General features: G+C 49.4%; 2 protein-coding genes across 2 annotated transcripts; one reads left to right on the top strand and one right to left on the bottom strand.

Moving 5' to 3' along the window:
* Nucleotides 1-1,117: 1,117 nt before the first annotated feature.
* Nucleotides 1,118-3,445, top strand: LOC128731524 (uncharacterized). The gene is made up of 4 exons (XM_053824653.1): nt 1,118-1,184; nt 2,208-2,989; nt 3,035-3,217; nt 3,290-3,445. Exons 1-4 carry the CDS (start codon nt 1,118-1,120, stop codon nt 3,443-3,445), a joined length of 1,188 nt encoding a protein of 395 aa, XP_053680628.1.
* Nucleotides 3,446-5,927: 2,482 nt separating this feature from the next.
* On the bottom strand, nt 5,928-17,613 carry LOC128731514 (uncharacterized). The gene is given in 6 exon segments (XM_053824642.1): nt 5,928-6,648; nt 7,203-8,351; nt 8,412-8,639; nt 9,234-9,489; nt 9,522-10,146; nt 17,557-17,613. Coding segments are annotated over 6 exon segments (3,036 nt in total).
* Between the last annotated feature and the right edge of the window lie 329 nt (nt 17,614-17,942).

Raw genomic sequence — 17,942 nt, 5'->3', positions numbered from 1 at the left:
GAAAACTCGCAGTGGAACTCCTGTGCCCAAAGGAGCTTTAAGTTGGGTCCCCCACGAGTTACAGCAATTATTGGAATTAAATTGAGAGAAAACACAAACCGACGAAATTTATGTTTGCGCACACAACTTATTGATTGCGTTCTGCGCAAGGATATACATTTAATTCCTCAATAAGATGGCTCAATTTCAGGTCATGGCTGTAGTTTAAAGCAACACTATAACCTTCGTCTTTCCATTTATCCATCGAAAGAAATGAAGCAATCCTACAGGTAATTAAAAAATAAAACCTTAGTTCATTTCTTAAACTACCCATTAAGTGATATCATTGATCGTAATTGGAATGGAAAATTAGATTTGTTTCAAATGTACCAAATCCAATTCCAATGCTTGGTTTTCTTCGTCTCAAATTAAACCAATTCCTTCGCACTTGCAGTGGGTGCGCACACTTTTACCAGCTGACCCATTTCCCGACGACCTTCCCACTGCTGATCGGACTCGCCAAAGAAGACAGACACCACCACGACTTGGTACTGCGTGGGAGGACGCATCGACGTTGATAATGACGTCACGGTTTGGTCCTGGTGGGGCGCCATTTGCCGCACAAAAACCGGTGTGTGAGAAAACAACCACCCCAACTAACGGGTTCGTGAGTAAGCAGGGGTTGAACCTTCGGGCGCCATACGCCTCCGCACATCTGCCTTTCTCTCGCGCGCGAGTTGGCGGCGTTTTGGCAAAGGCGAGGTTACGAAATACGCACTTTCGCGATGGCGGGAACACACTGTTACCTCACCGTGTCTCATCGGGTCTGGCTTTCTAGGGAAGCTTGCTCCGTTGCCTGTGTTGCCGCCGTTGGATGATGACTGACGGAATCACACCAAGAGAGGTCAGCAGCAGAGGCTTTCTTCGTTTTCTTCATCCGCATGGGCTGGTTTCGTACCGTTGCATGAGATTTTTTGTAGTCTTTGATTTTTGGTTTGTTGTCCCACCACCCGTTTGTGGGCACGGAGTGTAAACAATCGCTCCGGTTTGCACGGGGTTATGAATGGGAATCTCCCGGACTCTTGCTTCCAACCTGGCTCGTGAAGGTCTGCGAGGTTGGTTTTTTCATGGGGCCACGATGTCGGATCTGGGGGTGGACCTGGACCACCCCACGATCTTGGTTGGGCATCTTTCGTCGGGCATTGGTGGGATGTGGGGCCGTTTAAGCCTCGGACGCGATCTGTTGGGGACAGTTTTGCACCAAACGTGTACCTGATCGCATTCGAACGCAGCTCCAGCGAGTTTGAGTGTTCTTGACGTGTGCTTTTAACGTCCTTTAACGGTCCTTCAGCGGTCACTGATGGCATTGTGAGTGAAGAATGGTAGCTGCATTCAACGTGGCAGGATCTTAAGAAGGATAACATAAGAACGATGCAGCTTCGGCGTTCCAGAACGGTTAGTGAAAGATGGTTAAATGTGATGGAAAGTGGGATCAAAGAAAGTGTTTGGCTCGACGTGGATCGGATGGAGATGATCTCCAGTGGCGATGTTCGCTGACAAAGCGTTGCGTAAGCTAACAGACGTGATCGCGTGCGTTTTGGGTGTGGATTTGAATCGCGTAAATTTCGCTGATTAATGTGGGGAAAGTTTACAGGGTATATCGGCAAAAAAGTGTTCGTTTCGTTGTGAGACAGGCTCTGAAAAATGGATGCTGAGCATTTATGTTGTGACTCCATGGACTTTGCAAGACTTTAGGTTGATGATGCTGTGTGCATGAGAGTTGGAAGGCTTTGAAGTAAATTTCGGACTCTAACCAGTGCAAAACCGTGTTTGTTTTAGTTAGTACTAGTAGTGTAGGTTGCTTGCTATATCGGGCTTCAAAAAAAATTGTTGAAAATAGACAAACAATTAAGTTAAAATTGAAAGTCGGAAATTGAAGGCGATCATTTGATCGCGAGGATACAAGCTTCGCGTCGCAGGAGGCCATATTTTTTTCATCTTAATGAAAAAAAACTAAATTTAGAGAGGATATATTTAGTGAACTTCATATTCATTCCTCGTAGTAGGCTAGAATCCTCTAATCTAAGCAAAAAAGAAGAGAAAAAGAAGCAGCTCCAATTCGTTGACAAAATTTCATGCCACTTTTCACTGATTGTGTATCAATTTCCTCCGTCCACTACAGCTCTGGTTTGTCCTTGCGGGCTGCTGCGTACTCCCACTATCCGCAGCTCTTCCATTCTCCTTTCCCGACGGCTCTCCCCGTGGAAAATCAACCGAATCCCAACCCAAAAGCCGACAGGAGGCCTTCGAAGGACGCAGCATTCGAACGGGCCCCAACCGAGCCCAGTTTCCGGACATCTACAGTCGCTACCAGGTTCACGAAAATGACCCCGATCCACCGGGTGTGCCCTTCCTCAGTCGACCCTCCGTCTCGATCACTCCACCCCCGCCAGCCCGCCACACAACGCGATCGGATCGTCCCAATGCGTCTTTTAATCGCTTGCCACCATCTAAGAACGACGAACCGATCCAAGCTGAACCGGCGGATGACTACGTAGATGGGGAGGATGTCAGTGAGGAGGAGACCCCCGACAAGCCAGTGCCCCCTCAACACCGACCACCACTCGCTGGTGGGGGTGGTGTAATTTCCCATGGCTCCAACCAAGTCAACAATCTGTTCTTCGACCTAAACGACAAGTTTGGCGGACTGACGGGACTGTTTGGTGACACAAGCTCACGGCACAAGTTCAAGTACAAGCGCCGGAAACCGGGTCAACCTTGCATCCCGTACAGCCTATTCCACAAGCTGAAGTATGGGCGCGACCTGCAGGGCAACCCGGTCGATCCGAAAACGCTTCTGCCACATCTGAACCTGGTGTTGGCCGATGTTAACTATTACGCGCCGAACAACTACGGTGCTGGTGGCGGTGGAGCTGATGGAACTAGCCACGATGGGACGGTGTTTAACAACCACTTTTACGACGCCGTCGGGGGCTACCCCTGCCATGGGGTGTCCTTTGGTGGGGGTGGTTCTGGTGGGGGGTTTCCCTTTAAGCCACACAAACCCCATCGTCCTCACGGAGGGCCACTGGGGTTCTTCGGACAGGGTGGTTTGTTCGATTGGGTGTCATCGGCCGATCAGGTTCAGGGTGATGAGGGGGTTGGTGGTGAGCAGGGTGGTGGAAGTGGTAACCGACCGGCGGTGGTGTTCAATCTGAACGACGCCATCGACACGGTGGTAAGTCCGGTGTTCCTTCACAGACAGGATGATTCGAGCTGATAATTGTGCCTTCATTTTTTGTCGTTTTAGGCGAGTAACTGGAAACCCGGTGAAGGCTTTCAGATGATGATGAGTGTGATAGCGAACTTTATCACGCAGGTTGCTGGTGGTGCGGCCGCTCCGGTTGCAGATGTAGCGTCGGATGTGCGCAATATCAATCGAGAGTTTTTCAGCCTGTTCGGTTGAGTGGTTCGAGTGGCTAGGTTAATTTAGGTAGAGCACCATGACAAGGTTTAACCTGCGGGATTGCGTTGAGATGACTCCATCGAACGGCCAGCGGCTTCAAGCGATATTTGAGAAGCTGGGGATGAAAAGAATCGCACTAGGAGCAGGCTGGTGAAATTGCTAACAAACGTAGTGGTAAATTTTCCGAGCGATTAATAATGAGCTGTATTTATGACACTGTGCAAAGTGATTTTATTTTGTGCACGTGTCTCGTTTGCGTTAGCCGTTAGAATTGTACGACGGAAGGAAAATAAAGTATATTGAATGTTGCCAATTAATAAAAAAGAAATAAACTTGCTGGGGATCGCCTCATTTGGTTATTTTAATTTCTACCCTTGTATTTTTTCAAAGAACTTCAAAAATCGTTGAAAATTGAAGCCATTAAAACTTTCGCACGGAATGAACTCGTTGCAGCGCCATCTATGAGTGAAAGTATCAACTCATTTAAGCGTTTCACTCTAAAAAAGTGCACCATGAGTCGTGCTGCAATATTGGATTGTGCACGTTGTTATAGTGCATTAATATTCTTTATAATGCCAGATTTCGATGGCAATGTTTTGAGTGATAATAAGACACACTAAAACTCCCTTGTTCCATAGAAAAAAGCTCACTACCCGAACGTTGGAATGCAAGCGTAAGAGGAAGCGTTTCCGCTGTTTCGTGTCGCTGCCCCATTTTGAAGGCTGTGGGACGTGGTACCGTAAATACAAAAAACTACACCCGCCCAGTGCACCCGCTAGACGCGCAACAGTGTCAATAAAACGTGCCAGTCTGCGGTAAACCAAAACGCGCGACCCGGTTCAAGGGCAATGTCCAGCCGAACCCAGCGAAGGGTCGCGTTCATGAGCCGCAACGCTTCCGATTCCGCAGTGCGCGTTTGTCGTATCGTCGGAAGAGTTCGCGGAAATAGTTCATCCAGACGGAAGCGGTTGAAGTAGCCGCTGAAATCCACAGACGGCAGAGATGGCACTCGGACCCATGCCAGGAGCGAGTCCTTCCAGGCAACCAACGAGGGACCTGCCATTTTTGCTGCTGCTGCTCGTAGGAATGCTGTCATTAAAAGGCTTCCAGCCAGCCGAAACCACCGTTCTGCCCTGTGCTCGATGGCCCGCACTCGATTTCAAGTCTGATCGTGCGTTCTACCCACTGATGGTGTCCTTTTCGCGTTATCCTTTCCACGACGTGTACGAACCGATGGTTGGTGGCGCTTATTCAGCTCGTGTGGCGGTCCCACCAGCGTCAACGGTTCCCGCGAACGGAAGTGGCCGTCCAAAGCTGTTTCTGAAGGCTCGTAAGAACTTCTTTCCAGGAAGCGCAAGGGATTGGGCCTGGAACCAGGGCCAGGTGCGAGTGCCGTCAAAAGGTGTATGCCAAGGGTTGATCTATTTGCCACAGCAGTTGGAAGCGTCAGGGCGGAGAATGTTGCCACCGAAGATGCGTAAATTGTTGAAGTATTGCGGATTGATCTAGTCGCCAGTGTCAGAGGACGAGTTTATGTCGATAACTATCTTTAATTGGTGGGAGTAATTTTGTAAATATTTTGTTTGTAAAATACACATCAAGGGTTAACCGAGCCAGCCCGGGATAAGGCTCTCAGCGGCTGTTGGGAGGAAATGCCTTTCAGCTCACAAATAAATAATCAAATCTAAATACGGCCAGGCCGTCCTCAAATAAATAACAATAACAACACATCAAGGATCATGAGTCGTATGATCGCGAATCGCGTTTGAAGTGTGCTGTTACTATACCTGCTACAACTTTCGCGGGGCTTAACATTTTGTAGTATCAGAAAACAAACAATAATTTTCTGCTGCAATCATCATTCATCCTGTCTGATTGGCTTTTTTCTAAATGTTTTTAATAATAGGTCCTTTACATGGGTAAAGTACGATAGGGTTGAATAGAGTTATTATTTGTATGATGCTTCTATTTATTGATATTGACCAAATCATACCATAAGGGACATGAAACTATCTGTAATAAATAAAAAGTCCATTTAAAGCCTTGAGTTTGCTTTACGTGTATTATTTATTTTATATTAAATTTTGGTTTCAGCAAACAATGTACCAACATCAACTTTATTTCATAATGAACTTTTCGACGCCCGATTAAAAACAAATTAGTCTATAGGAATTCAAAAACTGACAACATTTCAGCTTCTATCCAAATTCATTACCCAGCTTGCAATGAAGGTTTAATAATAATTCACTCATTTACAAAATTATAAAAAAAAGCCTTGCCCAAGAGTAGAATGATGAAATGGCATGATAATAAAGGATCGATAAGATATAAACCAAAGCTTAAGCTGAGCGAACGCGATTTCGGAACAATTATTCAACGCCTTAGGAAGTAAATCAAAACCACCAAATCAATTATATCGTAAACGCATAACAACTGCAACTTTATTCAACGCATCCCATTCCCCGGCATTGCCCTTTCCTCGCTACATAACGTCCTCACAGAACGGCAACGGATCCTCCTGTGGCGGACTCCTTCGTGCTGCCCCCACCTGGTACTCGTTCTCCTCCGGCGGCAACCCAAACACACTGCTCACGATGTCCAGAAAGGACGAGTCACCGTTCTGAATCGTGGACACCATCTCATCGGCCGGGAACCAATCAAACCACGCTCCCAACAATCCACCACCATTGCCTTCACTCGTCTCACCAGGACCCGCACTTGCTACCGTCTCCTCGGCGGCTCCACCCGCACTAGCACCCTCTCGTCGTCGACTTGCCAAAGGACGCGCTCTCGGACGTCCCCAAGCGCTACACAACCGCCGACATTCGGCACAATCAACCGCTGGTGGTGCCGGTGCAGGTGCCGGTGGTGGTGGAGGAGGTGGGGGAGGTGCCGCAGCCGCTACTATAGGGCCAGCCTTGTTGCGGCGTGCCTTCTGCCGCCGACCAGCAGCCGGTGGAGGTGGCGCTGGTGTCGTAGTCGTTGTCACAACTCGCTCCCGAATGGCCGTGATCGCGTTCCGGATGGCGTCAAGCGGGCGTGTACGGGGTGACTGGTGTTGCTGACGACGCAGGTCCTGACGTTGCTTGCGCCGTTGGGTCGAATCACCACCCGGTGGTTTTCCACCGAACGGTTCGACCATACGCGGATCGTACGGGTTGAAGATCAGGTTGCGAACGGCGCGCACGATCGCGGCACTCGGACTGAGCGGTAAAGGCGGAGAGGCAGGAATGAGAGGGGGGGGGGGTGCCAAGAACCGAGAGAGATAAAGAAAGAAAGAAAGAAAAAAAAACAGATCAGATTAGTTTTCGTGGTGCTACAATCGGGCCAGTTTATTCTAACAGTAACAAAGGCGAACAAGTGGCACGCGGCAACTTCCGGGACGCGATTCAATTTCCGATGGGGAAAAAAGGAGGGAAGCTCTTATTCTAACACGCAGCTGGGCTCATGAGGGGGGGCGGAGAGGCAAGAGGCGACGGCAGCGGGGGCAGTGGTGATGGTGGTGGAGTCCTAAGGCCAAGGCCGGAACGGAGTCATCATCCGGTGCAGCAACGAACCGAAGCCGGGTTTTCTCACTGAAAGAACGGGCGTGGGTCAGGAATGGAACGGTGGGAAACGGGGGTGGGTGGATGGGTAATGGGTAGTTAAGGAGGAGCAGCAGGAAGGTGTGGTTAGCTAGTTGCCAGGGAGGACAGGACGAGCACTTTTCCGCCTCACGGCGGATGGCGCACGTGGCATACTTCGTCTGAGCGCGAACGACACGAGCGGGTTGGCGGGATCCTTCGAGGGGTCGGGGGTAGCATCGGCAGGAGCACCCTTAGCGGTGCGTTTGCCCGCCATCGACCTCGGGATGCACTTGACGATTTTGGGTGCACAGGAACCGGGCGCAACCGTTGAAGAACCGGGTGCAGTTTCGATCGTATGAGCTGGCTGAACGATGAGCGGTTTTGCGCTGCCTACGATCGCGTCAGGGTTGTGAGGTGAGGCAGGAGCGGCAGGAGGCGGTGGTGGTGGGTACGCCACGGCAAATGTCTTCTGTTCTGGGACGAGCAATACCGGTGCGGGTTTACCACAGGACGAACCACAATACTCGCGCACCTTCTGCATGATGTAGTTGTCCATGTCTGCTGAAGGCATAACGGCTACGGCACGAGCTGATCCGGTCAGTTCGTGAGTCAGTTCAGTTCCGGTTCCGGTGGCGATGGCTGCCGGGGCTGGAGCACCCACGATTTGTTGATCCGGGAACCGGAACGTACCAATGTTGACAAGAGACATAGGCTCAGGTTTGGACTCGGGTGGATTCACGACAGAAGGTTTCAGCTGCTTGCGACTCTTTCGAGCGGCCAAACGATCAAGCCGACGTTGTCTCCACGAGTCAGCCGGATCTTCAGCAGGACTACGACGCATGTGGAATCGTTGTGGTTCTTCGATCAACCGTCCGTTAGCTAGTCGGTATAAGACACGACCTACGTCCTGCTGGAAGTACTCAACGATCTCGTTCGAATCGTTCTCGTACTCGCTGGCGTTTGGCTCAGGTGTTGTGGTCGTAGTAGGTGCCTCTGTTGAACGACTCCTTCGACTGAACTGCCGCTCGCGGAACGCATTCAATCGCTTCGAAAGGCCACGCCAAGCCGTAGATGTGGGTTTTGAACCTGACGCCTTGCGGTCGACTGCCGACTCTTCGCTTTCGGAGGTCTCAAGTCCGTTCCCCGAGGATCTGGGAAGTGACATGAGTTCCTCCTCGAGCAGGTGTTCGACCTCCGTTCGTGGAGTCGTGCTTCTGGCAGCCATTTTACGCTCGTCTACGTAGAAGCTCGAGCAGATCTCGTCCTCGCACACGTCCGACTTATTGTCGACCGGTTCGTCCGTCACTGGTTCTTCGGTGTCCTGTGGAGGTGCCACCGTGCTTGACCGATCGTGGCGTTCGTCCTCCTTCTCGATCTCCGTCAGTTCACCGCTCTCCGACTCAGTTCGCTCTTGTTTCGGTGCACGCCGTTCGAGTGTCTTCTCAGGAACAATTTTGCGACGTCGACCAGCGGCCAGTTCAGCTCTTCGTCGCCAGTCTGCTTTGGTTCGACGTCTGTACGGCCACCGGGCGGATCCTTCCTCACCTGCCGCAACCGCCACCGTCTCCTGCTCGACTCGCTCCCCACCCTCGAGACCCTCGATCATGCGCTTCGCCATCGACCGCAACCTGTCACGTTCGGGAGCGGAACCGTTCCCGTTCGAAGGAACGCAATGGAAGTAGAAAAAGTTATAATTCAGTGGAATAACGCGGTGGTGTTCGGTTGTGGAGCAGTTCGCGGACACGCCACATCCTAGCTGCCGTGAAGTCAGCTCGAACGGAAGCGTCCTTTCTCGACCCGATTCGTCCACGAATCGGACGCTCACGATCGTTCCCAGCTCAGGAAGGAACGCTCCCGGGACTTGTTCTTCGTGCCCGTCTAAGGTCTGTGGACCTCCCACCAGCGGTTGGGCACCTTTCGAAGCGAGGTGTTCCTTCATCCCACCCCCTACGGGTGTCCCAGTGCCCTTCCCAACCGAACTCGCTATTTCGTCCCGCAGGGCGTGAGTTTCGGGCCCTGATTTTGGTGGCTTTGGATCACCAGGAGGCTCTGCTGCCGTTTTAGGACGCTGGAACAACCTCCCAAACAAATGCGCCAGCGGTCGAAATGGACGTTTGTCCGACGTCACGATCGGATCTGATCCCCCACTGGCACCCACCATTGGTCCCTCCCCATCCCCATCGTCAAGGACGAGCCCTGGTGGGCAAGGATCCCCATCGTACCTGTTCGCACGAAGCGCCCGATCTCGACCGTTCTGAGCTAATCGCTCGTTTTTGCTGCGCACAAGCTGCCGCCTGCTGACAGACGCCCGGTAGCCACCAGATTCGCCACCCTCTAGCTGCTGTCCTTCAAAGGCCACGTCCTGGTCCGGGTTCGGGGATGAATGCGTTGGAGTTGCGGTGCGTGCTAAAGCCTAAAAACCGGCGGCCTGTTTATTGAGAAGTTGGCCATGAGCTACAGGGCGCCATCTTGACGGCTCTGACGCTAACTCACCTCGTCCTGAAGGTCACGCCGGTGTCGCCCGTGGTAACCGTACGTTGGCTGGTAACCTCCGTGCCCTCCGTGGCCATGTCCGTATCCATGAGCATGCCCATGAGCATGATCGTACCCATGTCCATGACCATACCCATGACCATGCCCATATCCATGGCCATACTCGTGATCATCCTTCTTGTGATGATAGTGATGGTGCGTGTGGACCACGTGCTTATGTTTCTTGTGCTTCTTGAAGTGTCGGAACTGAGCGTCACCTTCCTCGTTCTCACCTTCCTCTTCTCCGGCCGCTCGTCCGAAGTTACCATCAACCTGATCGGGTTCGAATCCCATCACACGTGCCTGCATATCCGCGCCCATATCGATCTCGACCGGGTGCGCACTTTCGTGGATCATTTCACGCATTTCCGTCGGTTCTTCGGCCGCCATTTCACGCTGTTGCGAGGGCTCATCCATCGCACCGTCCGCGTTAGGGTTGGCGGCTCGTACGAATCCAAAATGGCGCATTCCGGCGGGTCGTAATGGCACGCGGGCGAATTTGTGTGGACCAACGCGCTTGAACAGGCCGTAGCCCTGTACGCCGCAGAAGTGCAGACCCAATAGGGCCACTGTTAGGCACACGATCCATCGGCTGGCGGTCCACTGGAGGGTGCAAGTGAGTCACAGAAGTCCGTAAGTATTCGAGGATCGAGGTTGATCAAAAGCTTTTGCTTACCATCGTGTGCGTGTGTGTTGCTGATGACCGTTTGTGGGAGGTTTTTTGCTGGCTCCACACCACAACTTGATGTCGACGACTGATGTCCCGAGTCTGGCCGGGTGTACCTTTTAAGCGGAGCTGGCCAGGGCTCCCGATGCAGTGGTTCGCTGAGTAAGGCAAGGGCTCAGTCTGTGCCTTCCTGAGGGCGTTTTGTTGTGATAAACATGCCCGTCCGGTCGAGGTCGTGGGCCGTTGTTTGTTGCGTCCCTTGCCGACATTGAGGGTGGGCGCATACGTTAGGCTGTTTTGCTTATCCTTCTTCGTGTGGGAAGGTCGACACCTGCGGTTAGGTGCTTCTGCCGAATTTCGGCTCCGGCAGCCCAGTGACACGCATGCCAGCGGCCATCGAGTGAGGTTTTTCGCGAGGTAAAGAGGAATGGTAGGATTGATTTTGGGGATGTTGACTGCAGGGTGTTGATCGTGAGGAAAGGTCGTCGAACCTGTGCACATAAAGCTCTTCCTGTAAACTATGAAGCTATGTACTTGATCGTGAACGATCTCTTCGTATGGCGAGCCATTTGTGTGCCATTTGGTTAGTAGTATGTTGGTTTCGTGATTCATGATTCGTTTTCACATGCTATGTGATTATTCTGTGAATGGAGGTTTATTTTAATTGCTTCATTTCTTGTATCACTTTTGTTTAAAGGCACTACTTATAAGTGCTTCATGTACTTCATGTATATGTATCGATTAACTTACATTGAATGTGCATTGAACAACTCTGCTAAAACAACATAGCATGATATTAATCATGAATTCGTCACTAAACGAAAGAACAAAACCACAACCAAATGTATACTTAAAATAAAATATTAAATACATATCACATTTGTTTGAAGATTTCATGTTGCAGAACATTTCTTCTCCTGTTGATGGAAATGTAAAATTAAATCTACCTGGAAGAGTACCATCAATGATAGAGCACAGCCTCAGAAGCACTCATGAGTGCTGTTGTAGGGTGCTTCTTGAGTGCTCTCATTCAACCCCCTTCCGCTGCAGCTATCGCTAATCGTGGTCCTTCTGAAGCACTGAATTTATGTTTGCACAATTTGAAATTTTAAAATTTGAAAAGTAACATTCGTTAAGGATGATAAGGCATTTCGCTAAGGATGCGATGTACGGAAGAGAATGTGTTTGAAATGATAGCCACAATCTAGCGCAGTCACAGATATTTCACTTAGATATTTATTCTAATTAAATGTTTGAATTGTTTGAAAAAAAAAATCAATATACTATAAAATTATCATACTGTTTTTAGTTATAAATCAATTTTGTTGAATAGGGTTGCTGATTTATAAGCCAGCAATACCCTGTAACATTTTACAGCTACTATGTTTAAAGGAACTGTAACAGTCACTAGATATTTTGTTAGGTTTTCTGTAGTTTCTTAGGATGTTTCGTATATTCGTAATACGAGCAATGTAACGTATCATTGTTATCTAATCAGCTGTTCTATTTCAATTTCTCGCTAAACCATGATATTGTATTTCATATCCTAGCATGTCCTGTGATACTTTCCCCTCCATAAAATTTTGCAGCATCCCTGGTGAAGAGATGCAAACATAAATGAGATTGTGTTGGTATTGTGTTATGCATAACAACAATGAGTGCATTTTAGAACAAGTATTCTATTCCTACAAACGTGAGTTCATTTATGAATATTTTAAGGAAATGTTATGCAAACTAAAGCCATTGCAAATTAATTGTAAACCATAATTGGTAGCTTATTGTACTTTATTTCGAAATAGCTACATCATCTGGAGAAAAATGTTGGAATAGAGCTATTCGAATATTTAAATGTTGGAATAGAGCTTTAAAATGTATTAATCTTTAAAAATTCAAATTTTGCAAAATATATAACAACAAATTTAATTTTAAGCTTCAGCTTTAAATTATTAGCTTCAATAATATAGATGAAATCGTACGCAAAATTGAGAAAAGATAGATTCAATGTCGACAAAAATCCTTCGTCCATCTATAATTATTATTCGTCCTGAAATGTTTCTAATTTATCCGTCCATTAAGTCCGAAGGAGTGCGCTCACGAATGTCCTCACGGTGAAGCATAGTCATTTCTCGGTAGTGTGTGTGTAACGCCTGTACCAACAGGGGTGGCCACAGCAGCGCTCGAACCGCTTCCACCGCGGTGGCTCGGTCGCGATCGGCACTCTCGGTTCGGCAGTGTCCGCGGCTGACAGTTGCAATCATCCTTTCGTCCCGGGAACCGGCTCGAGTCGGTACGTTCTCTTTCTCCGCGGCAACCAGCCTCGACTCGCCGGAGGTTTGATCTGCAATTTCAACTCAGTTGTGTGATAACCCAACGGGCGGCTTCAACAAGTGGATCATTTTAAAAGATTTCATCTTGTGTTGAGTAATTGTGCGTTGATTAGAACTCTTGCTCGAGGAAACACCCGTGGGTGTTATCGCAGTGATTAGGAAAGTGGGGAAAATTGTGATAAGTAGTGAGAAGAAGCAGCAAGTACACTAACCGGTGGTGTGATTTTAACTCGTGCTGAAGCCCGGAAAAAAGTAACGAAAAACAAAATCACTTAATTACATGTGACCCGATCGTGTACGGAAGGGAAATTTGCTGTTCGTGAATCGATCCAATGTTGTTGGCGAATCCGTTTTTTTCCTTTTTGGGATGCCCAGTGAATGAGTGTCGTCCGTTTTAGTCAACAAAGGCACAATCCGCCAAAAACATCCCGGATTGGGGTCAAACTATTCGCCCGGTGGCTTCCGACGACGGATCATCTTCTCACCGAGCGGATGTGTGATGTGAAGCCTACTTTCTTACGAATCCGCAATCCGTTCCGGTTTAGGCTCCAAGCCGAGTGAAAGAGAGCGTGCTCGCGAAAGCTAAAACGTTAGACACAAAAAAAACTAGAAAAAAAAACATCGGAACTTTGACCTAATCGTCTGCGTTGAAGGGTTTTTTTTTGTGTGCGAAAATTCCACTCGCCAGTTTGTTATGTAAAACAGATGATTCCGCTGGCTGTGCTGGGGCCCGATCGACACCGGTTCGCACACGCAAACACCGACACCGGTTCGCACCACCCAACCGAGCAACGGGTGTAGGGGGTGGCGGTGCGCGCGGGAAAACTCGGGAAAAGCCAACGAAACGCGGCACAGCAAAAATAGAGGGCTTACTTTTCGCGCAAAATTCACCTTTTCGCGATCGACCGCGCGGTGCGGTCGGGACGAGATCGACAGACAGACCCACCCCTCGCCCTTCACGCCCACCACCTGCACCCTTTTCCTTCTCCCCCTCCCCCCCCCCCCTTCCTGACTGGCTCATTAAAAACCGATTGGATATATTTTCGAAACGTCGCGTCCCAGAACCGCGTGCGCGAGTTTCACTGAAGTGGTTTCGCGTGAAGGGTGGGAGAGATGTGGGTTTTCCCGGCGAGGGTGGTGGGAGTCCTTCTCCCTCCGCGACTCGGTGGTGCAAATTGCAAACAATGTTGATAGCTCTTGGCGAGGGTGAACTTAAATTCTGCATCGAAATTGACCGTTTCACGGATACGGTGATGCGAAGGGGGGTTTGAGGCGCCGGGGGTAGGTGCATCTTATCACTTATCATTTGCTCGATTTTGGGGGACGTGCGGTTTGGCTTTCAACCCCCGCTCTTGGTTTGTGTTTGCTCATGCTCGGGAATACCTAGCAGTTTCGCTGAGGCAAAAAATCGCACCGTCAAATTCGGCACAGAAAGCCCCAGTGAAAAGCTCACGTGATAAAGGGTGTGCTGAGGCGAATTGCGGCATCACTAGAGGTTAAACTAACATTGAAAGGGTTTCTGAAACACATTCCATCCCTGAGACAAGCGATTAAGATCATGATTTTTGGGTGTTGCGCGTGGGAACGGAAAGTTTAGACGTCATCAATTTACGCCATCAAATTACGCCATCAAATCGCGTCATCGTTTTCATTCATTAACACGTAAATGTGCAAAACCAAAGGAGAACAAAACCAAAGAAGGATGCTTTTTATTGTGTGTGTGCACGCTATAAGATAGTGTCTTTGATGCTGTGATAAGAACACCAATTTGGTCCTTTTTTCATTTAGCGAGTGCGGAAGAAAACATCACGCTGCAGAGGAAACGACAAGTTAACCAAACAAAATAGTGCAAAGTGTTCTAATACGTTCTAATAATACGAGTGTTTGTGCTAAAGTGCGGTGACTAACCGGTTATCGAAAAAGTGTGCCAAAATTATGTAAACCTCCGAGTGATAGCTATTTCGCAAACACAAACACACCGAGGCGAGAAAATTGCGAAGAAAAAAACGGCAAAAAGCCTGCCTGCAGAAGAAGAAAAAGACATCCCCCTAGGTGTCCGATTGCCTCGTGCAATCAGTGTTATCAGCGAACGAGTCAAAGGTAAAGTGTGACTAAAACGTGAACGGGCATTTTTATTGTTCCGAATCGCACATAGAATCAAGCAAGTGACAGAAACCCAAGTGCGTTCGCAATTTTGGAGCAACTTCGAACGATCGCAAGGGCGTAGGGAATGTTCTCGAACGACTCACGGAACACGGCGTGCACGTGTAGGCCTGACGATCACGCGATCCTTTCGCGCACGCTAGAAGGCGTGAAATGTGCCAACAAGTTCGCCTGATGACTCGTGCGACTAATTTCCGCACGCACTGATCTGTCTGGAAACGGCACGCCCTCAGCCCGAATGACCCTCATGTCGTACCTTTCACTGAGGGGTGGAAATAAAAAGTGCAAGCAAAAGAAAGACAAAAAAACGCGCTGAGATTATTAAGCCTTACGCAGAACAGGTCCCGTGCGCGTGACATGCGCTGCCTTTTACGTTGTCCCTCGAAACCACCCCCGGGGAGGGTTTGGATTCCTGTACCCTTTTTTTGTTGTTGTTGCTACCCTTGATCTTGAACATCAGTTCCGTTGTGCAAATGCAAGACTGAACCGCCAAGCTCTTGCATCTGGCCTCCTCTTTTTCGTGGTGTTGTTACACATTTTCTTTTTTTTTCTTGGTTTTGCACTGCGGTCGTGTGGTAATTTTCTTCCGAGACTTTCTCGAGCCCGCCGAGGCTGTTGGGGTGACTTTTGTTGGGTGAGCCCGTTGGTTTGTGTGTCCGTTGTGACTCTCCACCCTTCATCCACCTCATCCCCAGTGCCTGATTCCTGCCGTGATGTCATGATGAATTTTTTTTGTGCTCTTAACTCCTGAGCACACAGTTTTCCCAGGTCGAACGAAGATGGACGAAATTTCGGCTGCTCCTGGCGGCACCCTGGGAGGGTAAAGTGCCCTTTGGGGAAGGACCTGGACCTCACCCTGCTTGCTGGACATGCTGGACACATTTTACGTTTCACTATGTGGCATGTTTTCCGCATCTTCATCTTAACGCACGTTTCCGCTGCATGTCCGCGATCGGTGCTCGGAATCCCGACGTGAGGCAGGATGTTACTTTTTTCTTTCTCCTTCGAATGTTTCCATTCTCCGTCACCCGGTGGTGTTCCGATCGTCGGAAAAGACGGGACAGTTGAACACAGGGAACAAGGAAACAATTGGCGAACACCGATTCGACGTGTTTGCTGTAAGCAATCGTTTCGTTCGTTGTTTTTGGCGTTATCGGAGAAACGTTAGATATTCGGACCTATTCGAAGGAATGTGAAAGTTGCGCTCCGGCTCGATGAACTTGAACGCAGAAGTAGAACTAAATGTTCTTCGGTTAGCAGCCACAGCATGGCGCGGTATTGATAAGCGATCCTGCCAATACAGCTGGAGCAACAGCAAAACAAAAATAAAATAAACCCCCTTTGCCGCAACGCGTACACAAGGCGTATCATTAATTAAGCAAACCCCCAAAAGGCACAAATTCGACACGCCACAGTCCGGTTTGCGTTTCGAACGCAAGCATTTTGACGCCACGCGTAATCCGGTTTTGAAGCCAGTGGAAGAAAACGTGAATTTGATCGTAAAACAGTTCATGGTTCGCTTTTTCGGCCATATTTTTACGTCCGTCATTTGACGTTCGGGTGCTTTGGGATTCGATCTTTCATTTCATTGCATCCGGTGGAAATCGATGTCATCTCTCTCGCGTCACGGCACGTCAGTGACATCTTACATTCGCTCGATTCTGTCTGGTAGCTCATTTTCGGCTATCTAGTAGCCTGCGAGCGCGTGCCGAAAACGCACACACGTTGCGGTGGGTTCGATCGCGACAATTATGCAACCGAACAAACGAGAGAAAAAGAGAGAGCTGCTTCACTGCGCTCAGCAACAAATGCACCATCAGCGGTGACAAGAATTTAAATGCCACGCACGAACGCGCACCCAATTCGCATCCGGTGAAAGGTGAACGAAAGCGAGATGAAAGATCTGTGATCGTGATCGTGCTTGAACGGGCGCATTCGGGTGTATCCTTTCAGGCGTTCAGGTGGCGATAGCGCTTGTGATCATAAACATAAACAGCCTCATTTCAATCGCACTCAGGTTCCGTTTCCACGAATAATTCACGCGAGTGTGTGCGCGAACGTCAAACAAAAGGTGAAGAAAAAAAAAACAAAAAAAACTCGCGCGTCCCAATTTAGTGGCACAGTGTTTGCTCAATTAGCGATGCGTTTTTTTGCGTTGTCGTTTTGCCAAATTGTTTTCTTTCCCCTTTTCCTTCCTATTGTCTCTCGCTCATTTCCAAGCTCTCGATCCGATTCTCGAGGAGAGAACCGCAAACACGCCATCAGACAGCTGTGTAACGGGCGTGTGTGGGTGGTACGATCTGATGCAAACCAGCGTGCAGTTGACCCACCCATAATCACCCAGGTGCCGGCGTCTGATAACGATGCGCGCGATGCGTCAGTGTGTGCGCGACAAGTGCACGCGCGAGGTGACGGCTCGTGTGCGGAACCGTGTGCGTTCACGCGGTTTGCGGTGATAAATTGAAAATGTATATTTATGTGCCAATGACCTCTCAACGAACGCTCGCACAGGGTGCGCGTGCGTTTTCGGTTGACGATCGGCCGATTGACGATGCGTCCGCGACACGATGGCGTGCTAAATTTTGCGACCCCCGCTACAAACCCACACACACGCGCGCGCCACTTGCGTCATGCACTAAATTATCGGTCGCGACAGCGCCACCATTACCACCGATGGTAATGAAAATGGCTACTTATCTGCAGCGGTTGGCTCGCGGATCGTTCACGAGCGCAGACAGGTAGCTTTACCGCTTGAGGGATGTGATTAATTTAAATTGTGGCCCTTTTGCGCTGTGGTTGATTTCCACGAATTGCTTCGGCGTGTGCGTGCGTGTGTGGTGAGACAGTTTGACCTACGTCCTGCGGGTGGTGATCGGACGCGTGAAGCGCAGCATCGATCGTCCCTAAGCTCATGCCGGTATTTTAATTCACTAACGGTGGTTTTATTTAAAATCGAATTCAATTCAAGCACGCGTAGGAGCTAAATTTAGCCACTGATTAGCATTTGAATTGCGGCTTGTAGCTTGGCGCTACGCGTGCGATCATTATCGATCGAACTCGATCCGATATGCCGATTTTCTCCAGATAAATTCGTGGAATTCCACACCCGGGGGAGGGATTTTTGCCGAATGTAGGTTGCCGAACCGGGCGTGTGCCGATGACCGACGCACATTAGCATAGATTTTTATGATTTCTAACCTCTCTCTCTCTTTCTCTCTCGTCCTTCCATTTCAGCGTATCTC

The sequence above is a fragment of the Anopheles nili genome, chromosome 2, assembly GCF_943737925.1.
Source record: "Anopheles nili chromosome 2, idAnoNiliSN_F5_01, whole genome shotgun sequence".
Classification (NCBI taxonomy): domain Eukaryota; kingdom Metazoa; phylum Arthropoda; class Insecta; order Diptera; family Culicidae; genus Anopheles; species Anopheles nili.
This window is presented reverse-complemented; position numbering and strand designations above follow the sequence as displayed.

Bases quoted from the DNA above. Each gene is read 5' to 3' on its own strand.
- LOC128731524 (XM_053824653.1), top strand. From the start codon at position 1,118: ATGTCGGATCTGGGGGTGGACCTGGACCACCCCACGATCTTGGTTGGG. The intron at 2,990-3,034 runs GTGTCCTTTGGT...TTTCCCTTTAAG, and splicing joins GGGGCTACCCCTGCCATGGG to CCACACAAACCCCATCGTCC. The intron at 3,218-3,289 runs GTAAGTCCGGTG...TTGTCGTTTTAG, and splicing joins ACGACGCCATCGACACGGTG to GCGAGTAACTGGAAACCCGG.